The sequence below is a fragment of the Solanum stenotomum genome, chromosome 2 (assembly GCF_019186545.1).
Source record: "Solanum stenotomum isolate F172 chromosome 2, ASM1918654v1, whole genome shotgun sequence".
In the NCBI taxonomy this organism is placed as follows: Eukaryota; Viridiplantae; Streptophyta; class Magnoliopsida; order Solanales; family Solanaceae; genus Solanum; species Solanum stenotomum.
The window spans coordinates 3,669,628-3,687,804 of NC_064283.1; the positions used below are offsets into that span (position 1 = coordinate 3,669,628).

The 18,177-nt window shown below is 27.8% G+C and overlaps 2 protein-coding genes and 1 pseudogene across 2 annotated transcripts in view; 1 reads left to right on the top strand and 2 right to left on the bottom strand.

The window, feature by feature from the left end:
• The first annotated feature begins 2,110 nt into the window (after window positions 1-2,110).
• Window positions 2,111-8,474, top strand: LOC125855468 (serine carboxypeptidase-like 13). The gene is made up of 14 exons (XM_049535191.1): window positions 2,111-2,303; window positions 2,791-2,936; window positions 3,870-3,946; window positions 4,091-4,213; window positions 4,301-4,403; window positions 5,302-5,339; window positions 5,487-5,588; window positions 5,703-5,789; window positions 5,893-6,036; window positions 6,651-6,722; window positions 7,449-7,585; window positions 7,967-8,080; window positions 8,195-8,240; window positions 8,391-8,474. Exons 1-14 carry the CDS (start codon window positions 2,170-2,172, stop codon window positions 8,472-8,474), a joined length of 1,407 nt encoding a protein of 468 aa, XP_049391148.1. The 5' UTR covers window positions 2,111-2,169.
• Window positions 8,475-8,745: 271 nt separating this feature from the next.
• On the bottom strand, window positions 8,746-12,145 carry LOC125854715 (UDP-glycosyltransferase 79B6-like; annotated as a pseudogene).
• Window positions 12,146-13,102: 957 nt separating this feature from the next.
• The window catches only part of LOC125855480 (UDP-glycosyltransferase 79B3-like), a 13,831-nt gene continuing 8,756 nt past the window's right edge, over window positions 13,103-18,177 (bottom strand). The window contains exon 2 of the mRNA XM_049535202.1: window positions 13,103-13,374. Coding sequence (XP_049391159.1) covers window positions 13,156-13,374 — 219 coding nt within the window. The 3' untranslated portion in view covers window positions 13,103-13,155. The remainder of the gene's footprint in view (window positions 13,375-18,177) is intronic.

The following is an 18,177-nucleotide window of genomic DNA, read 5'->3' on the forward strand; positions in this document are numbered from 1 at the left end:
ATAATTGTATATCTTGAGAATTGTGAAATTGTGCGTTGTTCGATAATTGATACTGTATTTCTCCAGAATCGTTAAATGATTATGATGACCTATATCTGATTGTTCTACTCTGTTGAGTAAACTTGTTATGTATGTCCTTGCTGAATGAACCGAAAAGGGAAAGCTTAAATCGGAACGTGATGCGGTATATGGGAAGGGACAAGGGTTCAAGAGTTGCTAGTATGTGAGAGAAAGGTTGCCTGTGTGGGCAAGGGTGAGAAGTGGGGGTAGTGTACATGATGAAAATACTTAGGTAGATCCCACCGTGGAATGAAAAGGATTCGTGGTTAGTAGTTTGGAAACCTTGATAAAAGGTGCCATACGGCAAGGACTGGGTAAGATGAAGAGAAGGCAAGGGGTATGTCGTATGTGATTAGTTGTTTGGGGGGAATGTGGTGGTGGTAATGGTGGACTCTTCTATGGGTTAGAATGGTTAGGCTATGATCAAGAACCTAGTAAGTAGGTTGACTGAGTCGGGAGTTAGTAGTAAGGGTATTCGTGTAATTTTGAGGTATTCGAGAGGGGTAAAAGTAGAGAAGCGAGTGGTTTTATTGCATGTTTCGCCAGTTGATTTCTAATATTATGCGGTGTGCGTTGAGTTGACCAATGATGCCCAGTACGTGTGGTTTTGTACTTATACTACTCTTGCTATGCCTTTGGCATAGTCTGGATGCAGGATCGGTGGAGTTTCATTAGGTGAAGACGATATAAATCTCAAGCAGCTTCTATTTTTCCTTCCGCATGGTGGGAGTTATGTTTTTCATTATTATGTCTTGATTTGTACTCTTAGTAGCTCTTGTACTTGTTTAGACTAGATCTCTTGGGGTGTTAATTACTTTACAAGTCTTAACCCGGAATTGGTTTAAAAATTCTTATTTATAAAACCATGTTATTTCAATTATCTCTGTTTCCTTTTTTAAAAAATCGCATGTTTTAACTATTGGGGTATGAGGGTTCTCCTACCTAGGTGTTGGAGTAGGTGCCTGCACAGCCCGGTGGGTTGGGTCGTGACACTTTCTCTTTCAGAATTAAGTTATTTCTCAAATGTTCTATCTTATCTCGCTATTAATGGCAGATCGGTAGTTGTTTAGTCTTTTTCGAGAGTTTAATCTCTTTATTGTAGCCACAATAACAAATACATACTAGTCCTCTATTTCACACATCTAATCAGCTTTCATGACCCATTAATTCAGCAAAATTACTAATTACTCCTGCGGGACCCGAGGATACCTAAAATATTAAACTAAAGTAGTGTGGTTATATTTTATCCACGTAGAGAAAAGTATGTGCAACAAACAAAACAATATAGTACTCTCTTCATTTTATATTATTTGATTATTTGATTTAAATTTTGTATGAACTTTTAAAAAGTAAAAATTAAATTAAATTTTATGTAATATTTTAGTTTATGATATAGTTTTTGCTTTTTAAAAGTTAACTTTGATCAGTCTTTAAAGTTAGATTTGGATTAAATTAATTCATGAATGTTTCCAAATTAACATATAGCTATTCAAAATTATATGATTAAGTTACAATTTCTTCTTATTTTTAGATGATAAAAGATACATTTTGAGATATTTACACAATTTGAATTCCAAATATCATTGAATTTATTCTTTTCAAAATTTTCATGTACTATAAAATTATATTTTATCCTAAATTTCTAAATAATATAAATTGCAAGCAAATATTATATATTATACATATTAATAGACAATTTAAATAAAAGCGAAATCATTGATACAATAAAATTACATATCTATAACATAAAAGTAGATTGTTTGAATTATCATTTAAATTTTTTACATTCTAGACTGAAAAATAATAATTTTAAATTACATATTTAAAGTCATAAAAAAAGTGCTAATTCAAGATGGAAGTAGTATTTTTGTCAATAATATAATTTTAGATATTTTTTATTTAATTACTCGTTTTACATGTGCACCTTCTATTAAAGAGTCATCAAAACTAAACAAAAAAGACATAAAAACTTTTGAAAATTTTAATATTGAAAGGGTAGGAGAAGAAAACGTGGACATAAAATAATCATTAATAAATGAGGTCCATTGGTTCCTTATCATCAATAATAAATACTGTAAAATAATTTATCAATAAAATGATTTAGGTATAATGGAGAAGTTGTTGTTGAAACTGCGAGTTTTGCTTCTTCTTCTTCTTCTTCAACAACAACAAGCTGATTCGTATTCTAAGGTTGAGTATCTTCCCGGTTGGCAGGGCCGCCTCCCCTTCCCTCTAGAGACCGGGTGAGCTCCTTTGCATTTATTTATTTATTTGAAAACGAGAGGATATTTGTCCTAAAATTATATTTTCTTGGTAATATTAAATATCAATTTTATAGGTTTTAAATTTTAGAATAATTATGTCTAATATAGTTATTATGGTAAAGATGATTGGTAGAGATGACAGTGATAATAGTGATTATGATAGTGAAAGAGGTAAATATTGTAGTGACTAATCTGATAGTGGCAAATAATTGTGACTGTGTTGATTGTAATGATGAAGTTAGTTAATGTTAGTGATTACTCAATAATGTCCGATGCTAGTTGTGATTGTGGGGGTGATTAAAAGGTGTCGAATAATGGTGGTGAAGGTAATGATTGTGGTCAGTGGCGTGGTCAAGATTTTCAATAAGAGAATTTAAAATCTGTAAAAATAGATAGACGAAGTAGCTAAAATATTTTAATTATTTTATATGACACTAGTGTAATAATAATTTATAATTAAAAATAGGTATGTTGGAGTTGGTAAAGATGAGGAGGTGCAACTTTTCTACTATTTTTTGGAGTCAGAATCAGAGCCTACTACTGATCCTCTTTTGATTTGGCTATCTGGTGGACCAGGTTGCTCTTCTGTCATTGCCATTGTTAATGAGATAGGTACTTTATTTTATTTTAAAATTTGGTCATTTGATTTTGATATTGTACAAATTTTAGAAACTACATTTTTTTAAAAAAATTCTACAGTTTAAAATTTTAAAATGTATATTCCTCCGTTCTCTTTTATATTTATCACATTTAGATGTAAAATATACACATATTTTTACGAGTTTAAGAGTTAATTACTAAGAAACACTTTAGTTTACAATATAATGAATCTAACTAGATTTTGGTGTGTCCAGATACATGTATCTCAGGATACGTGATGTCATAATTAGATGCAATTTTAATTTTAGATACATTGTGTCCAAGTGAATTCACATGTTTCTGAGATATATAACAATTTTTGCTCGCTCTCCTCCCTCCCATCTCGCTCGTCATTCTTCAATGTATCTGAGATACATGATTATCTCGTGTGCCTCTATCCTCATCACGCCCGTCTCTCTCTCTCCCTATTTTAGAATATCTGGTAGCAAAAATGCATGTATCCAGGTGTATCATCCTCAATATATGTTAGGAAACTCATAATTAGTGATAAGATATGTAATAAGATAGTTTTCACTATTCAGATTTGGCATAACTATTTAACCTCGATCACTATATCTATCAATTGATGTTTAATATTATTGAGTCTTGGAAAATGATTTGAGAAATAACTAAATAAAGCTAAGGGTAAAACATGAAAAATTAATAACTGACATGTTAAAAATGACAATTAACAATAATTTTGAAATAATGGACAAGTAGAGGGAGAATTAATTGTGTTTAAATTACAAAAGAAATTTTTGTTAGAAAACATTTGTCGATATGTTTTTTTTACAAATGTTTTCCAAACATAACATAATTCTTTTTCCTTTTCAAACAAACACTTTTTTAAAAATAAAATTAAACTAATAATAATCCAAGCTAAAAATAAGAAATTTTCTTGTTCAGGACCAGTCCGTTTCGTGGAACAAGTCTACAATGGGAGTATGCCTTCGTTTGTACTAAACCCACATGCATGGACAAAGGTTAGCTACATGTATATTTATTTATACATATTACAATATTATCCAATAATATTGTTTTGACAAAAAAAATATTATAGAAATAATATACGAGTATATAATTAAGGAAAAGTTACGCATATATATCGTTCAATTATCGATTTTCAGATAGCAAATGTAATATTTTTGGATCAACCAGTAAACACTGGATTCTCATATGCAACAAATTCAGCTGCATATAAGTATACTGATGTGCAAGCATGTGAATATGTCGATGAATTCTTAAGAAAGGTACGTACGTAAATTTTGAAATTTGTTATTATAAAACAATTTGGAATCATGTTAACTTAATCATCTAGTTTTTTTATTTTATTTCAGTGGCTCAATGATCATCCACAATTCATCTCAAATCCATTTTATGTTTCTGGAAATTCATATGCTGGCATGGATATTCCAATTATAACTCAGTTGATATCAAATGGTAAGATTTATCTATACGATCGATAAAAATATTGAGTAGATATTCCAAATACAGGTACTCAATACATATTGGGTTATGTGCAATTTTAGTAAAACAAATTCTTAGTGTAATTGCAGAATTTATGCAAAGTAATATACACACAAAATTGATCAATATCATGATGGAGACACATAGAGCTTGTTTGACATTATTTTCAAAAACTACTTGTACTTTAGTTAAAATGAATTGTTAGAAAAGTACTTTTGAAAAAAAGTAATATGCGTTGGCTAATTCATTTAAATGTGCTTTTGATAAGGAGATAATGTTTGACTAATCTTTTTTAAAATGTTTTTAAGAGTCAAAGTACGTAAAAGGATAAATATCAATGCACTTTTAATATTAAAATTATTTTATAGAGAGCAATAATTTTAAATATTTATTATACAATTTTAGTTAAATTTTTGTTTTAATTAATGAAAATGTACATATTCGAATTTTCAATCAATATTATACATAGAAAAAAATTAACATTGATATAATATTAACATGATGATTAAATATAATTAAATCACTATATACAAAAAAATTGAACACAAAATTAAATAAATATAAGGGATATACGTAAATATGAAAGGGATATTTTGATCTAGACAAAAATAATTTTCTACTTCTACTTCCCTTCCATTTAAAAACAGTTTATTGTTGGGTCAAACACAAAATAAGGTGTTTTTATCTCAAAATAAGAAATTTTGGCCTCTCAATAACAATGTCAATGATCAGTTGAATATTCTTAATTTGTCAAAATATTATATTTCGTAAATAGAAAATTGTGTTGTATACATCAATCAAAAAATTACTTTTATACATATATTAAATCTCATCACCCTTAAAGAAATTAATCTTTGATTTTGCAATGCAGGAAATATAGCAGGCAAAGAGCCATTAGTTAATCTTCAGGTCCATATTTCTCTAATTTGTTATCTAATAACTAATTACCATGATCAAATATTTAATATATATATATATATTTTATTTTTTATTTTTTTTATTTTTTTTATTTTTATTTTTTTTATTTTTTTTTGTTTCATGCATGGTTAATTTCAGGGATATTTAATTGGCAATGGTGTAACAATTTATCCTCAAGATGAAAATTACCATATAGTTTTTTGCCATGGCATGGGACTTATATCTGATGAACTTTATAAGGTTTAAGTCACAATTAATTTATTTTAATTACTTGCCACATTATTCCAAAATGTATATAATTAGCTTTAGAATTTGACATACCAAGTTAATTTGAATATTAATTTGTCTTAACAGTCATTAGAGAAGAATTGTAGAGGAGAATACACAAGCATACATCCCAACAATACAAGATGTGCAAATGACTTTCGAAATTTCAAACAGGTTATAAATATTGTTTTACAGTACTATCGATCGATGTAGTTTAACGTGTGATAATATATTATTAATTATTTTTATGTGATTAAATTAAAATATAATTATGCAGATGACAAGAAACATTAATGTGGAACACGTATTAAAGCCCTTTTGCACAAATGATGATGATCCTAAAAACATATATCAAATGACTGGTGAAAGAAGATTACTTGATGATAAACTCATTTCCTTGCAACGTGAAGATAAGTGTGATGTAAGTTTTTTTTTTGTTTTTTTATTTCTCATATTTTTGCCATCAAGAGACTTTAATATTTATAGCATGTCAAAATGGAAGTTGAGGTGGTTAGCTAGACTCTATACCCATATACTCTCAGCATAGGAGTCTGTTCTATTGTTGTAGTTAATGAAGGTACACATCCCTAATTTTCTCGATATGAAACGACATATGAGAAATAGATGCCCCAGCTAACAATGTTCAATAATAATAATAAAAAATTCTAAACAAAAAAAGAAAAAAAATAATAATATCTTAGATGATCACTAAAAAAAAATAATCTTAGATGATCACTTAACTTCGGAGAGTTCTTTTAGAAAGTTGATCAACTTTGTTTTATACTATAATTAGTTGATTGACTTTAGGTTAAAAAAAAATTGAATGACATTAAAAAAAAAACCTACCCTCATCCATCTGAGAAATTATATCCTAAAAATTTTGAAGAAAAAAAAGAAGACAAATAGAAGTGAAGAAAATGATCGATAATGGCCTAGGCTATATATACAAATTATTATATTTGTTGTCTGTGTTTTTAACTTAAATGAATAAATAAGATACTATTAACCGTAAAAACTTATTCTCAATTACTTTAGTCTGATTGGCGCAAGCATATGAGGTATTGGGCTAATGACCCTGAAGTCCAAGAAGCTCTTCATGTTCGGAAGGTATGTGGATTATATGTATATATATATATATATTACTTATAATATTGACTTGATACACCTCGTAAGAATCCATAAATAAAAAATAAACTTTCATAAAGTACACTAGTACATGTGCTAATTACTCATCAATGCATTCAATAATTATGAATCTTGTTTGAGTTGTCTCTAGATACATTGTATCTAATGAATGTATCTTATCTCACTCCTCTATCGTCCGTCTCTCTCATTCCTCTAGTTTTTGGTATTTATGTTTTATAATGTATTTATATTTCACACTTTCATGTATTCATATATTCAGTATTTAATGTGCACTAATATATTCAATGTATCTGGGTGCATCAAATTTATCTAGTATATTTAGTATAAAAATGCATTGATGTTTTCACTGTATCTGTGATGATACTAGTATATCTGTGCATAAATACACCTATCTGGTATCAATTTTGTGATGTATCCAGGATATCTATGCATAGATAACATACTTAAAAAAAAATGCAAACGAAGATATAGTCATACAGATATAAGTGTCCGGTGTAATTACGTTGTAATTACATACTTAAAAAAATTAAGACGATAATATAGTTATTCAAATACATGTATTTGGTGGAATTACGTCATAATTACATACTTGCAATAAAAAATAAAGACAAATATAAGAGTGTTTGTCTAATTAGATTTTTTTAAAAAATAAAATGATAATTTTACTTGTGATTTTACTCTTTGCAGGGAATTATAGAAAGCTGGATAAAATGTAGAAGAGATATAAGTGAAGGCCCTCATCACAACTACACTTTGACGGTACATAATGTTGTACCATATCATGCAAATCTAAGCACTAAAGGCTATCGATCACTTATATACAGGTAATTAATATTCATTGTTACGTTTGTGTTTGTTTTAACTTTATATATTTGGCTTTAGATTACCGTTATTGTTAACTAATGATTATAGTTTTAACTCGCATGATATCCGAATTTAGAAGTGTATAAAAAGTCAAACCTATCAATAAATTGAACTGAAAAGAATGTTATTAAAATATTTTCAATGATAATGCCAAAAGGTCAAAGGACTTATTCGTACCAAACACAAACTATTATATTATTAATGATCTTTTAAATCCAGGTTCCCAATTACTCTTCAGTTTTTAATATTTAAAGATAATTGACATATTAGTTTATAGTGAAACAACTTATTTCATGAGTATATATAATGGAAGTTTTTTTTTTTCATGTTTAATTTAACAGTGGAGATCATGATTATATGGTACCTTTTCAAGAGACACAAACATGGATAAAGTCTCTAAACTACTCTATTGATGATGATTGGCGTCAATGGAACGTAAACAATCAAGTTGCTGGGTAATTAATCTCCAAATTTTACATCCTTAATTACAATTATGATTTTTTAATTAAAACTAATTATTATGTTAGTTGATAATACTTAATCATTTTTCTAATATCGTATCATTGTAGTTATACGAGATCTTACTCCAACAAAATGACTTATGCAACAGTGAAGGTATGAAATTAATTTTAGAAATAAGTTACATGAAAATTGAGAAGTAATTATTGTATGTCAATTTAGCCAGATTGAGTTATATTTAAAGAGCTTTATTTTTATTTTATATTTGTATTTAACTTCGCGTTTATTTTTATTTTTGTTTAATAGGGATCAGGACACACAGCTTGTACAGACAAACCTGAAGAATGTTTTGTTTTGTTCAAAAGATGGATAAATCATGATCCTTTATAAAATTTAGACATAATATTTATGGTCCTTTTTCCTAGACTCCTTCTTTGAGTGTTCAGAAAGTGCATTTAGAGGTAAATATGTTATCTTTAAAAAAAAACTCCAAATTTGAGCAACTCCTAAACACAGCATGAAAACATTCGAATAATGCAAGTTACATCACTAGATAGACAATTTTGAGTCTATAGATTCATACATATTAAGCAAAATTTCTCAACACAATTCACTGAATTCTGCCAACCTCGTAACTTCAACATTAGATTCATTCTGCTAATTATCTAGTCTTTTCAACTAGAAGCCCATGCAAGTCTTGAATGAAGTTATCAATGTAGTTACTCATGAAGCCAGGACTCGAAAGAAATTCCTTCCATTTCTTATGATTCTCTTTCACAAGACCACCAATTTGGCTACCTCTCTTTCAATTTTGTGCACATATTTGTCTTTGGAGATATTGGATTTAATTGTTCACAAATATGTGTCATAAAACTTTAAATTAGGTCCATTGGTTCCTTCCTTATCATCAAATATAGCTTTCCAACAGATAACAACTTATTTCATGAATATATATAATGGAAGTTTTTTCTTTTTATGATTATATAGTACCTTTTCAAGACACACAAACATGGATAAAGTCTCTAAACTACTCTATTGACGATGATTGGCATCCATGGAACGTAAATAATCAAGTTGCTGAGTGATTAATCTCCAAATTTAACATCCTTAATTACAATTATGAATTTTTAATTAAAACCAATCATTAAGTTAGTTGATAATACTTAATCATTTTTCTAATATCGTATCATTGTAGTTATACAAGATCTTACTCCAACAAAATGACTTGTGCAACCGTGAAGGTATTTTAAATTAATTGTGCCACTAATTTTACACTATATAAGTTATATTAGAATTGAGATAATTAATTTATCTTAATTTAGCTAAATTGAATTTTTTTGAGAGCTTTTGATTATTATATTTTTACTTTATTTGTTTTTTTTTAATAGGAAGCAGGACACACAACTGGTTCCTACAAGCCTGAAGAATGTTTTGTTATGTTCAAAAGATGGAATAGTCACGATCCTTTATAAATATCCTTAATATTATCTTATATATTTTCTCACTTTTTAAAAAGACTAATAAACTGAGGTCAATTTATCACTCACCGTATCTTTGAAAACATTATCATGCTATTGAATATTGAATACATAAGATATTATGTTATTATTTTAAAAAAATTATTAATAATATTTGCTTTAGTTATGATAATTTTTTCTTCTGCTATTTGTAAAATGTATAGAGTGAAGTTTATCTACATGCTTTATGAGAATTCATCACAAACGATTATCGGATCGATGAAAAGTATCGTCAAGTGGGGAGTTTGGCTCACGATACATTTATTATTAGATAACCTAAGTGGTAGGTATCCTATAAAATGAGTAAATTCATGAATTTTATGTGAAGATGCATTATCAATATATAGTACTCTTAAAATTCAAATAACATAAATATATCTAATAAAATTTATTAGTTTAAATTATTTAGCACATCATCTAACATATTATACTATATAGTCAAAGTTTTTATAACATTTTTAAAAATCTTTATCTATCGTCCATTGCCAAGGAACTGAAACATTGGATTTCTCACCAACACATATTTTAGAGGGTCTATATCTCATCATGTTAGGATAGAAAATGTAAAATAGTTAAAAACCTCATTAAATGAAAAGTAAATATGAAAAAAATCTCAATAATTTTATTAAACTTTGAATAATTTATATAATTGACCATTTCAATTCACCTAATATTTTGCTATCAACACCTTGGGATCTAAAATATTTCTATAATTTTAGTTCATAGTAACTTAAGTGGTTCAGAAAATAACTTAATCATACTAGGTTGGAGCATTACTAACACAATACATGTTATAAGATATAACAAATGTATCTCTAACTCTGGATAGTATTTTTCTTGAGGTAGTAAAAAATAACACTAAAATTGAAGGAAGCTGTATAACTCTTAAATAACTACATTAAAATATCCAAGACACAAAAAAACTTAAAATTCCAATGTAATCAAAGACTAAACTGAACTTTTAATTAAAAAAATCAATATTAGATGATCATTATATTTATGAAAATAGTAGTATACTATATTTTTTTAAATATAAGATTTTAAATAAATTCAGAATTTCAAAACAAGATAACCATTGATTGTACATGAATTATTCATACCTATTAACCTTCCTGCTAATCTAGGTGTTTTCAACAAGAAGTGCATGCAAGTTGTCAACAAAGTTGTCAATATAGTTAGTCTTGAAACCAATACTTGAAAGAAGTTCCTTCCATGTCCTATGATTTTCTTTCGCATGACAACCAATTTGGCTATCTTTATCCATCACACATTTCACAGCCTTGCAAAAATTCTCTTTCGTAAACAAATCGTTTTCATCTTTCTCAACTTCTACGCCAAGTCGCCAACCTTAAGTTGTTGTTCCATAAGCCTAGCAATTAAAGTGTGTTTAAAAGGTCTTGGCAAAAGTACCAATTGACAATCACACAGCGCCAAAGATGTTATCTCCTGTATTCAAGTTAGTCATAAACCCAACAAAAAGACTCACACATTGACCCATAACCACAGTGAGTCACAAAACAACCAACTGATTTGTGACTTAAAATCTCCAATTGTGGCACCCAACAATCCCTTTTCTTGAACCCTTTCTTTGAATCCCTCCGGCAACGCTTCTTCTACTGAATTTATCCCTTGAGGTGGCTTAACAACTAATAGAAATGGTAATTCAGTCAGTTCAAACCATAAAACGAGTTCTTGAAACTGTTTCTTTTCAAGAATCATTTGGCTCCCAAATGCACAAAACACTACTGATCCTAGCTCGAATTTCTCGAGCCAATTTGATAATCCGTGTTCTTCTAAAGGCTCATTTTTCGGCTTGGAAAGAACAGGTCCTGTGTAAAGGACGGGCTTTTCAGAATGTGTTGCTATGTAGTCACAAAAGGTTCCTTCAATTTCTCTACATGTTCTCATACCTATTGCATCGCATCCTGTCATTCCCTTCTTCACCCGTTCGTAAAATGTCACCCCCTTTCGATATTCATGAAACAGAAATGATAACAACTTAGCTTCACTTTCGCGCAACACCACAGTAGTAGAAGGGTAATCTGGTGGTGGCTTTACTAGCTCAGCTGCGGTTGATGCCATAAAAGTAGTCTTATCTGGTGACTTAACAAATGGTATATATGCTGCAGCAGGGCTAAAAACAGTGTAAAACAGAGTCTTGATACCCCCAATTTCTCGTGCTAAATCAGGAATCCAATAAGCAAAATCAAAGAAAACGAAATGGGGTTTTAGATTTTGAAGAAAAGATTTGATTTCATCATACAATTCATCAAAAGCTGTTGCTAACAGACTCTCCAATGAAGTAGGAACATCAGCTGTAGTCTCTGCTCCATATGGAAGGCCATCAACATGAGGTATTGTCAGTTTGTAAAATGTGATGAGATTTGGGTAAAAACTGAGATTTTGAAGTCTAATTTTAGCATTTTTGATCAACAAGAATGAGATTTTGTGACCTCTTTTTGCAAGTTCATTTGATAGATTCATATATGGAATCATGTGTCCAAAAGCAAACCATGGGAACATCACTATTTCAAGCTTTGACATCTTTTTTTCTTCTTCTTTGCCTCTGATGAATTGCTACCTCTGTTTCAGTTTATTCAATTTATCTCAGGAGGTTGACAAAAATTTATAACTTCTACCCAATTATAGTATAATTTTAATTTGGCGTACCAAACGACCTCATATAGCTACATTTAGTAGCTATATTCAAAGCATATAATTTTAATTCTGCATACCAAACGACCTCATATAGCTGCATTCAGAGCTGATTTAATTAATGAGAAGTTGATAGCCATTTAGTCTTATCTGAAAGTTTAACCTCTTAACGGTAGCCAGCCGCACTAATAGATACGTACGAGTCCTCTATTCCACACATCTAATCAGCTTGCGTTTAAAGGACTCATTCATCAAAATAGGGGTGGGCATTTCATTCTTTTTTTTATTGATTTTGAAAAGATGTACACCAAACACCAAATCAAACTAATTCAGTTGGATGTTTCTCATACGATTATTTCAGTGCAAATGCATTTAAATGAGAACAAAATTAGCAAAATGTTCGAATTGAATGTAGTAGCAGGAAGCAGCCAAGAGCCAACAATCAATAACTTCTATCTAACCTCTAAACTCTAGCATAGGCAGTAGCACATAAAACATATATTTATGAGCCATTTTTCATACGATAAATAAGATATATTTAGCTCAAAAGATTAATAAAAAATATTTATGAGCCATTTTTCATACGATAGAAGTAATTTGAGTGTTCAGAAGTCTATAAATGTTAACAAAAAAGGGTTCTAAATTTGAAGGAAATGTGTACGACTCCTAAACACCACATAAAACATCTGATAAATGCAAGTACATCATTAGATACATTTTAAGTTTATGGGTTTTGAATTTCAAAACAGGACAACAATTGGTTAGGGGTAGATTATTCATACATATAAAGTAAATTTCTTAACATGAATACACTAGATTTTTTTTTATAATAAACATGAATACACTAGATTCTGCCAACCCCGTAACTTCAACAGTCGATCCACTTCTCGTAACTTCATCTAGGTCTTTTCAACTAGAAGTCCATGCAAGTCTTGAATGAAGTTATCGATGTAGTTACTCATGAAGCCAGGACTCGAAAGAAGTTCCTTCCATTTCCTATGATTCTCTTTCACTAAACAACCGATTTGGCTATCTTTATCCATCACACATTTCACAGCCTTGCACAAATTCTCCTTTGTAAACAAATCATTTTCATCCTTCTCCACTTCTACACCAACCTTAAGGTGTTGTTCCATAAACCTAGCAGTAAAAATGTGANTGACATATCAAGTTAATTTGAATATTAATTTGTCTTAACAGTCATTAGAGAAGAACTGTAGAGGAGAATATACAAACATAGATCCCAACAATACAGGATGTGCAAATGACTTTCGAAATTTCAAACAGGTTATAAGTATTGTTTTACAGTATTATCGATCGATGTAGTTTAACGTGGATAATATATTATTAATTATTTTTATGTGATTAAATTAAAATATAATTATGCAGATGATAAGAAACATTAATGTGGAACACATATTAAAGCCCTTTTGCACAAATGATGATGATCCTAAAGACATTTATCCAATGACTGGTGAAAGAAGATTACTTGATGATAAACTCATCTCCTTGCAACGTGAAGATAAGTGTGATGTAAGTTTTTTTGTTTTTTTTTTTTATATCTCATATTTTCTCCGTCAAGAGATTTTAATATTTATAGCATGTCAGAATGGAAGTTGGGGTGGTTAGACTCTATACCCATATACTCTTAGCATAGGAGTCTATTCTATTGTTGTAGTTGATGAAGGTACATATCCCTAATTTTTTCTATATGAAACAATATATGAGAAATAGATGTCCAACTAATAATGTTCAATAACAATAAAGAATATTTCTAAAACCAAAAAAAAAAACGAAAAAAAAATGATGATCACTTAACTTTGTATAGTTCTTTTAGAAAGTCGCTCAATTTTGTTTTATACTATAATTAGTTGATTGACTTTAGGTTAACAAAAATTGAATGACATTATATTAAAAAAAAAAAAACTACCCTCATCCATATGAGAAATTATATCCTAAATTTTTTGAAAAAAGAATAAGACAAATAGATATGAAGAAAATGATCGATAATGGCCTAGGCTATATATATAAATTATTATATTTATTTTTTGTGTATGTAACTTAAATGAATAAATAAAACATTATTAACCGTAAAAACTTATTCTCAATTACTTCAGTCTGATTGGCGCAAGCATATGAGGTATTGGGCAAATGACCCTGAAGTCCAAGAAGCTCTTCATGTTCGGAAGGTACGTGGATATATATATATATATATATATATATAATTAACTAGTTTTTCCGTTTATTTTACTTATAATAACGACTTGAAATACCTCTTAAGAATCAATAAATAAAAGGGCAACTTTCATAAAGTATAATACTATAAATGCTAATTACTCAACGCATTCAATAATTATGTATTTTGTTTGAGTTGTCTCTGGATACATTGTATCTACTGGATTGTATCTCACATCACTCATTTATCTCCTGCCTCTCTTGTCTCTCTATTTTTCTGTATTCATAATGTATTTGCATTTCACACTTTCAAGTATCTGTATATTCAAGATTAAATATGCACTAATGTATCTACTGTATATGTATATATCAAATTCATCTAGTGTATCTAGTATAAAATAAATGCATTGATTTTTTCAGTGTATCTATAATGATATTAGTGTATTGGTGCATAAATACATCTTTCTGATAGCAATTTTGTGATGTATACGGTATAGTTGTGCATAAATACATACTTAGGGAAAATAATGCATACGAAGATATATTCATTAAGATATAAGTATCTAGTCATGTAATTACGCCTTAATTACATACTTAAAAAAATAAAGATTAAAATATAATTATCCAAATTCATGTATTTGATGTAATTACATTCTTAACAAAAATAAAAACGAATATAAGGATGTTTATCTGATTAGATATTTTTTTCTAAATAAAATGATACTTTTACTTGTGATTTTACTCTTCGCAGGGAATTATAGGAAGCTGGATAAAATGTAGGAGAGATATAATTAAGGGCTCTCATCACAACTACACACTCACAGTAGATAACGCTATACAATATCATGCTAATCTAAGCGTTAAAGGCTATCGATCACTTATATACAGATAATTTGTGTTTGTTTTAATTTTATATATTTGGCATGAGATTATAATTATTTTCTAATAGTGATTATAATTTTAACTCGCATGATATCCAAATTTAGGAATGTGCAAAATCAAATCATCAATAAATCGAACTGGAAAAAATGTTATTATGTATTTTTCAATAATAATGTCAAAAGGTCAAAGGAATTGTTCGTACCAAACACAAACTACGTGTTATATTATTACTAGATATGGGACCCCGTGCCAGCACGGGGCCCAATATATGTTACTGTTTCTGTTTTAATTTATGTGGTACATATGAAATTTGAAGTTAATCAATTTTTTAGTATGTTTTTATATATTTTAAGTTTCTAATTATTTTTATCTAGAGTATGTTTTACGTAAATATAATATAAATCACAATAATTAACAAGTTAATATAAAAAAAAACTTATAAAAAATTCATTGACTTTTGAAATTTCATTTGTATCACATAAATCACGACAAAACGAGTAATATATATGAAAATTACATAAAACGTACTATAACTCACAATAATTAGCAACTTAAAATATCTATATATCTATATTTCTCCCAATTTATGCGGTATAGATGAAATTTTGAAAGTTAACAAAAACTTTTTATATGTTTTCAAATATTTTAAGCTATTAATTATTATGATTTATAATACTTTTTACATAAAAAATTTATTTATATAAAGTATAAAAGAAAAAATTTTAAAAAAGGAAACATAAATGTCAGCAGGAGTCCAATCTATGTTAATTTCTATGTTTTAATTATTGTAATACCGATTGAATTTGGAGAGCCAACTAAATTTTTTTAAAGGATTTTTTTTATAAATTTTAAGTTGTTAATTAATAATATTTTTATTAATTTTAAACCAATATATGTTTTTCTCTGTCTCAATTACATGAGACATATGGAATTTGGAGAGTCAACTAAAATTTTAAAATATGTTAAGTTGTTAATTATTATACCTTATAGTACTATTACGTGATTTTCAAATAAAATATGTAATTTTTTTATTTCAATTTATATGTCATTGATATAATTACATATATTAAGTAATGAAGAATTAATGTCTAAATTATGTGACACCTATGAATTTTGGAGTGTAAATCAAATTAATTATATGATTTAAAAAAAATAAAGCGGTTAATTATTACAATTTATAATACTTTTTATATATTTTTTAAATGATATATATATATATATATATATATATATCTTTATGATATTGATATTAGTATTATAATAAATTAAATTTTATTATTTTTAAATTTATGATCTCAATTGTCAGCCTATGCCACATTATAAAATGTTCCAAAGTAGATATCAGATTTACAAAAATGTCGATGCCAGCTAAAGTAATAAAATAACATCTAAGGGCATGAACCTATATATGTATATATAAAGCTGAATATAGACAATTTGATGTGGCATCTCTCTATGACCAGTATTTCTATTCATCTTTTTTCTCCTTTTTTTGACATTTTATCTTTGTTTTGTATTTTTTATTTGTATTTTTTAAAAAAAAGCATTTATGTCATACCCGATTAATTATGCCCTTTATAACATCCATTACACTAATATAGATTTAAGTAAATGAAAATGGAAGATGAAAAGATAAAAACTATTCATTTTTTATAACTGTTTATAATTATTTAACCTATAAAATAAAAAAAAAATAGTTGAGCATTTGTAACAAATAAGAACAAATTTCTTCACTTTGGCTCTTCTTCTTCTGACGATGATGATCAATATATGGTATCAACTTCTGTCGCTAAGATGTCCATCAAATTTCTAGGTCATGTTACTTTTTTAACAAAAGAGAAAGAGAGAATATCTCATGATTCTTGTGAAGACATTGATGTAAAGAAAAAGATTATGTAACAAAAAATTCTTTTCAAAATAAAAGACTTTTTGAAAAAATGTTTATTCCTCCTACAAGGAGTGAAAATTCATTGTGGTTGAGAAATTTATAAGAAGGCTGATTAGTGTTTCAAAGGGTAAGAAAAATTATTTGGAGAAAAAATCATTCTATTTATGGAATTCGTATCAAATTAGGAGGAGAACAAGCAAAAATTTATTTTGTGATTTGAAAAGAAAGAAAATTAGATATTATTTCTTTCAACCTCACTATTCTTCTAATTTCTTTCTTCTTTTATTTTGTCTTGATTTTTTGTATCTTTAACTAAAGGTTTTTTTTCTTATTTATCTTTACTTAAAGTTTATATATATTTTCTTAAAAAAGAATTTAAAAAGATGATCATATTTAGTTCCTTTCCTCATCAATGCTATTAATCTCATAATTAGTGTTATTTATATTATTTTCTTAATTACTTTTTTTCTTTCATTTAATTATTTATTTGAAGAAATTAGTTATTATAACTTTATAAGAATTACACATGTATTTTTACATAGTTGATTTGTTATTTTTAAAATTTTTGGATCATTCTTCATCTTAAAGTTTCTATCTATATGTAATAATAAAGCCAAAATAGAAAATGTGGAGTGAAACCTTCTTAGCAATAGATACTTATTTATTCTTATCAATGTTTCTGACATTTTTTGTTATTTTTTCCTTAAAATAATTGTTGCCTCGATTTTTAGTTTTAGTTTTATTTTTTTAGCATTTTCTAATTTTAAAAGACTGAAAAATTTATATTGAAAATTTACAAAATATAAAAAATGATTTATTTAACTCCTATCATCATCAATATTATTATTAATTTGTTTTACTTCTTTTCTTAATCTTCATTTCATCATTAATGTAATTTATATCATTTTCTTAGATATATATATATATATATATATATATATGTATGTGTGTGTGTGTGTGTGTGTGTGTGTGTGTG

What these genes read in the sequence shown, in the direction of transcription:
- LOC125855468 (XM_049535191.1), top strand. Translation starts at nt 2,170, where the DNA reads ATGGAGAAGTTGTTGTTGAAACTGCGAGTTTTGCTTCTTCTTCTTCTT. An exon ending in ACCCACATGCATGGACAAAG is followed by an intron (nt 3,947 to 4,090) that starts GTTAGCTACATG and finishes ATCGATTTTCAG; the next exon opens with ATAGCAAATGTAATATTTTT. An exon ending in TCGATGAATTCTTAAGAAAG is followed by an intron (nt 4,214 to 4,300) that starts GTACGTACGTAA and finishes ATTTTATTTCAG; the next exon opens with TGGCTCAATGATCATCCACA.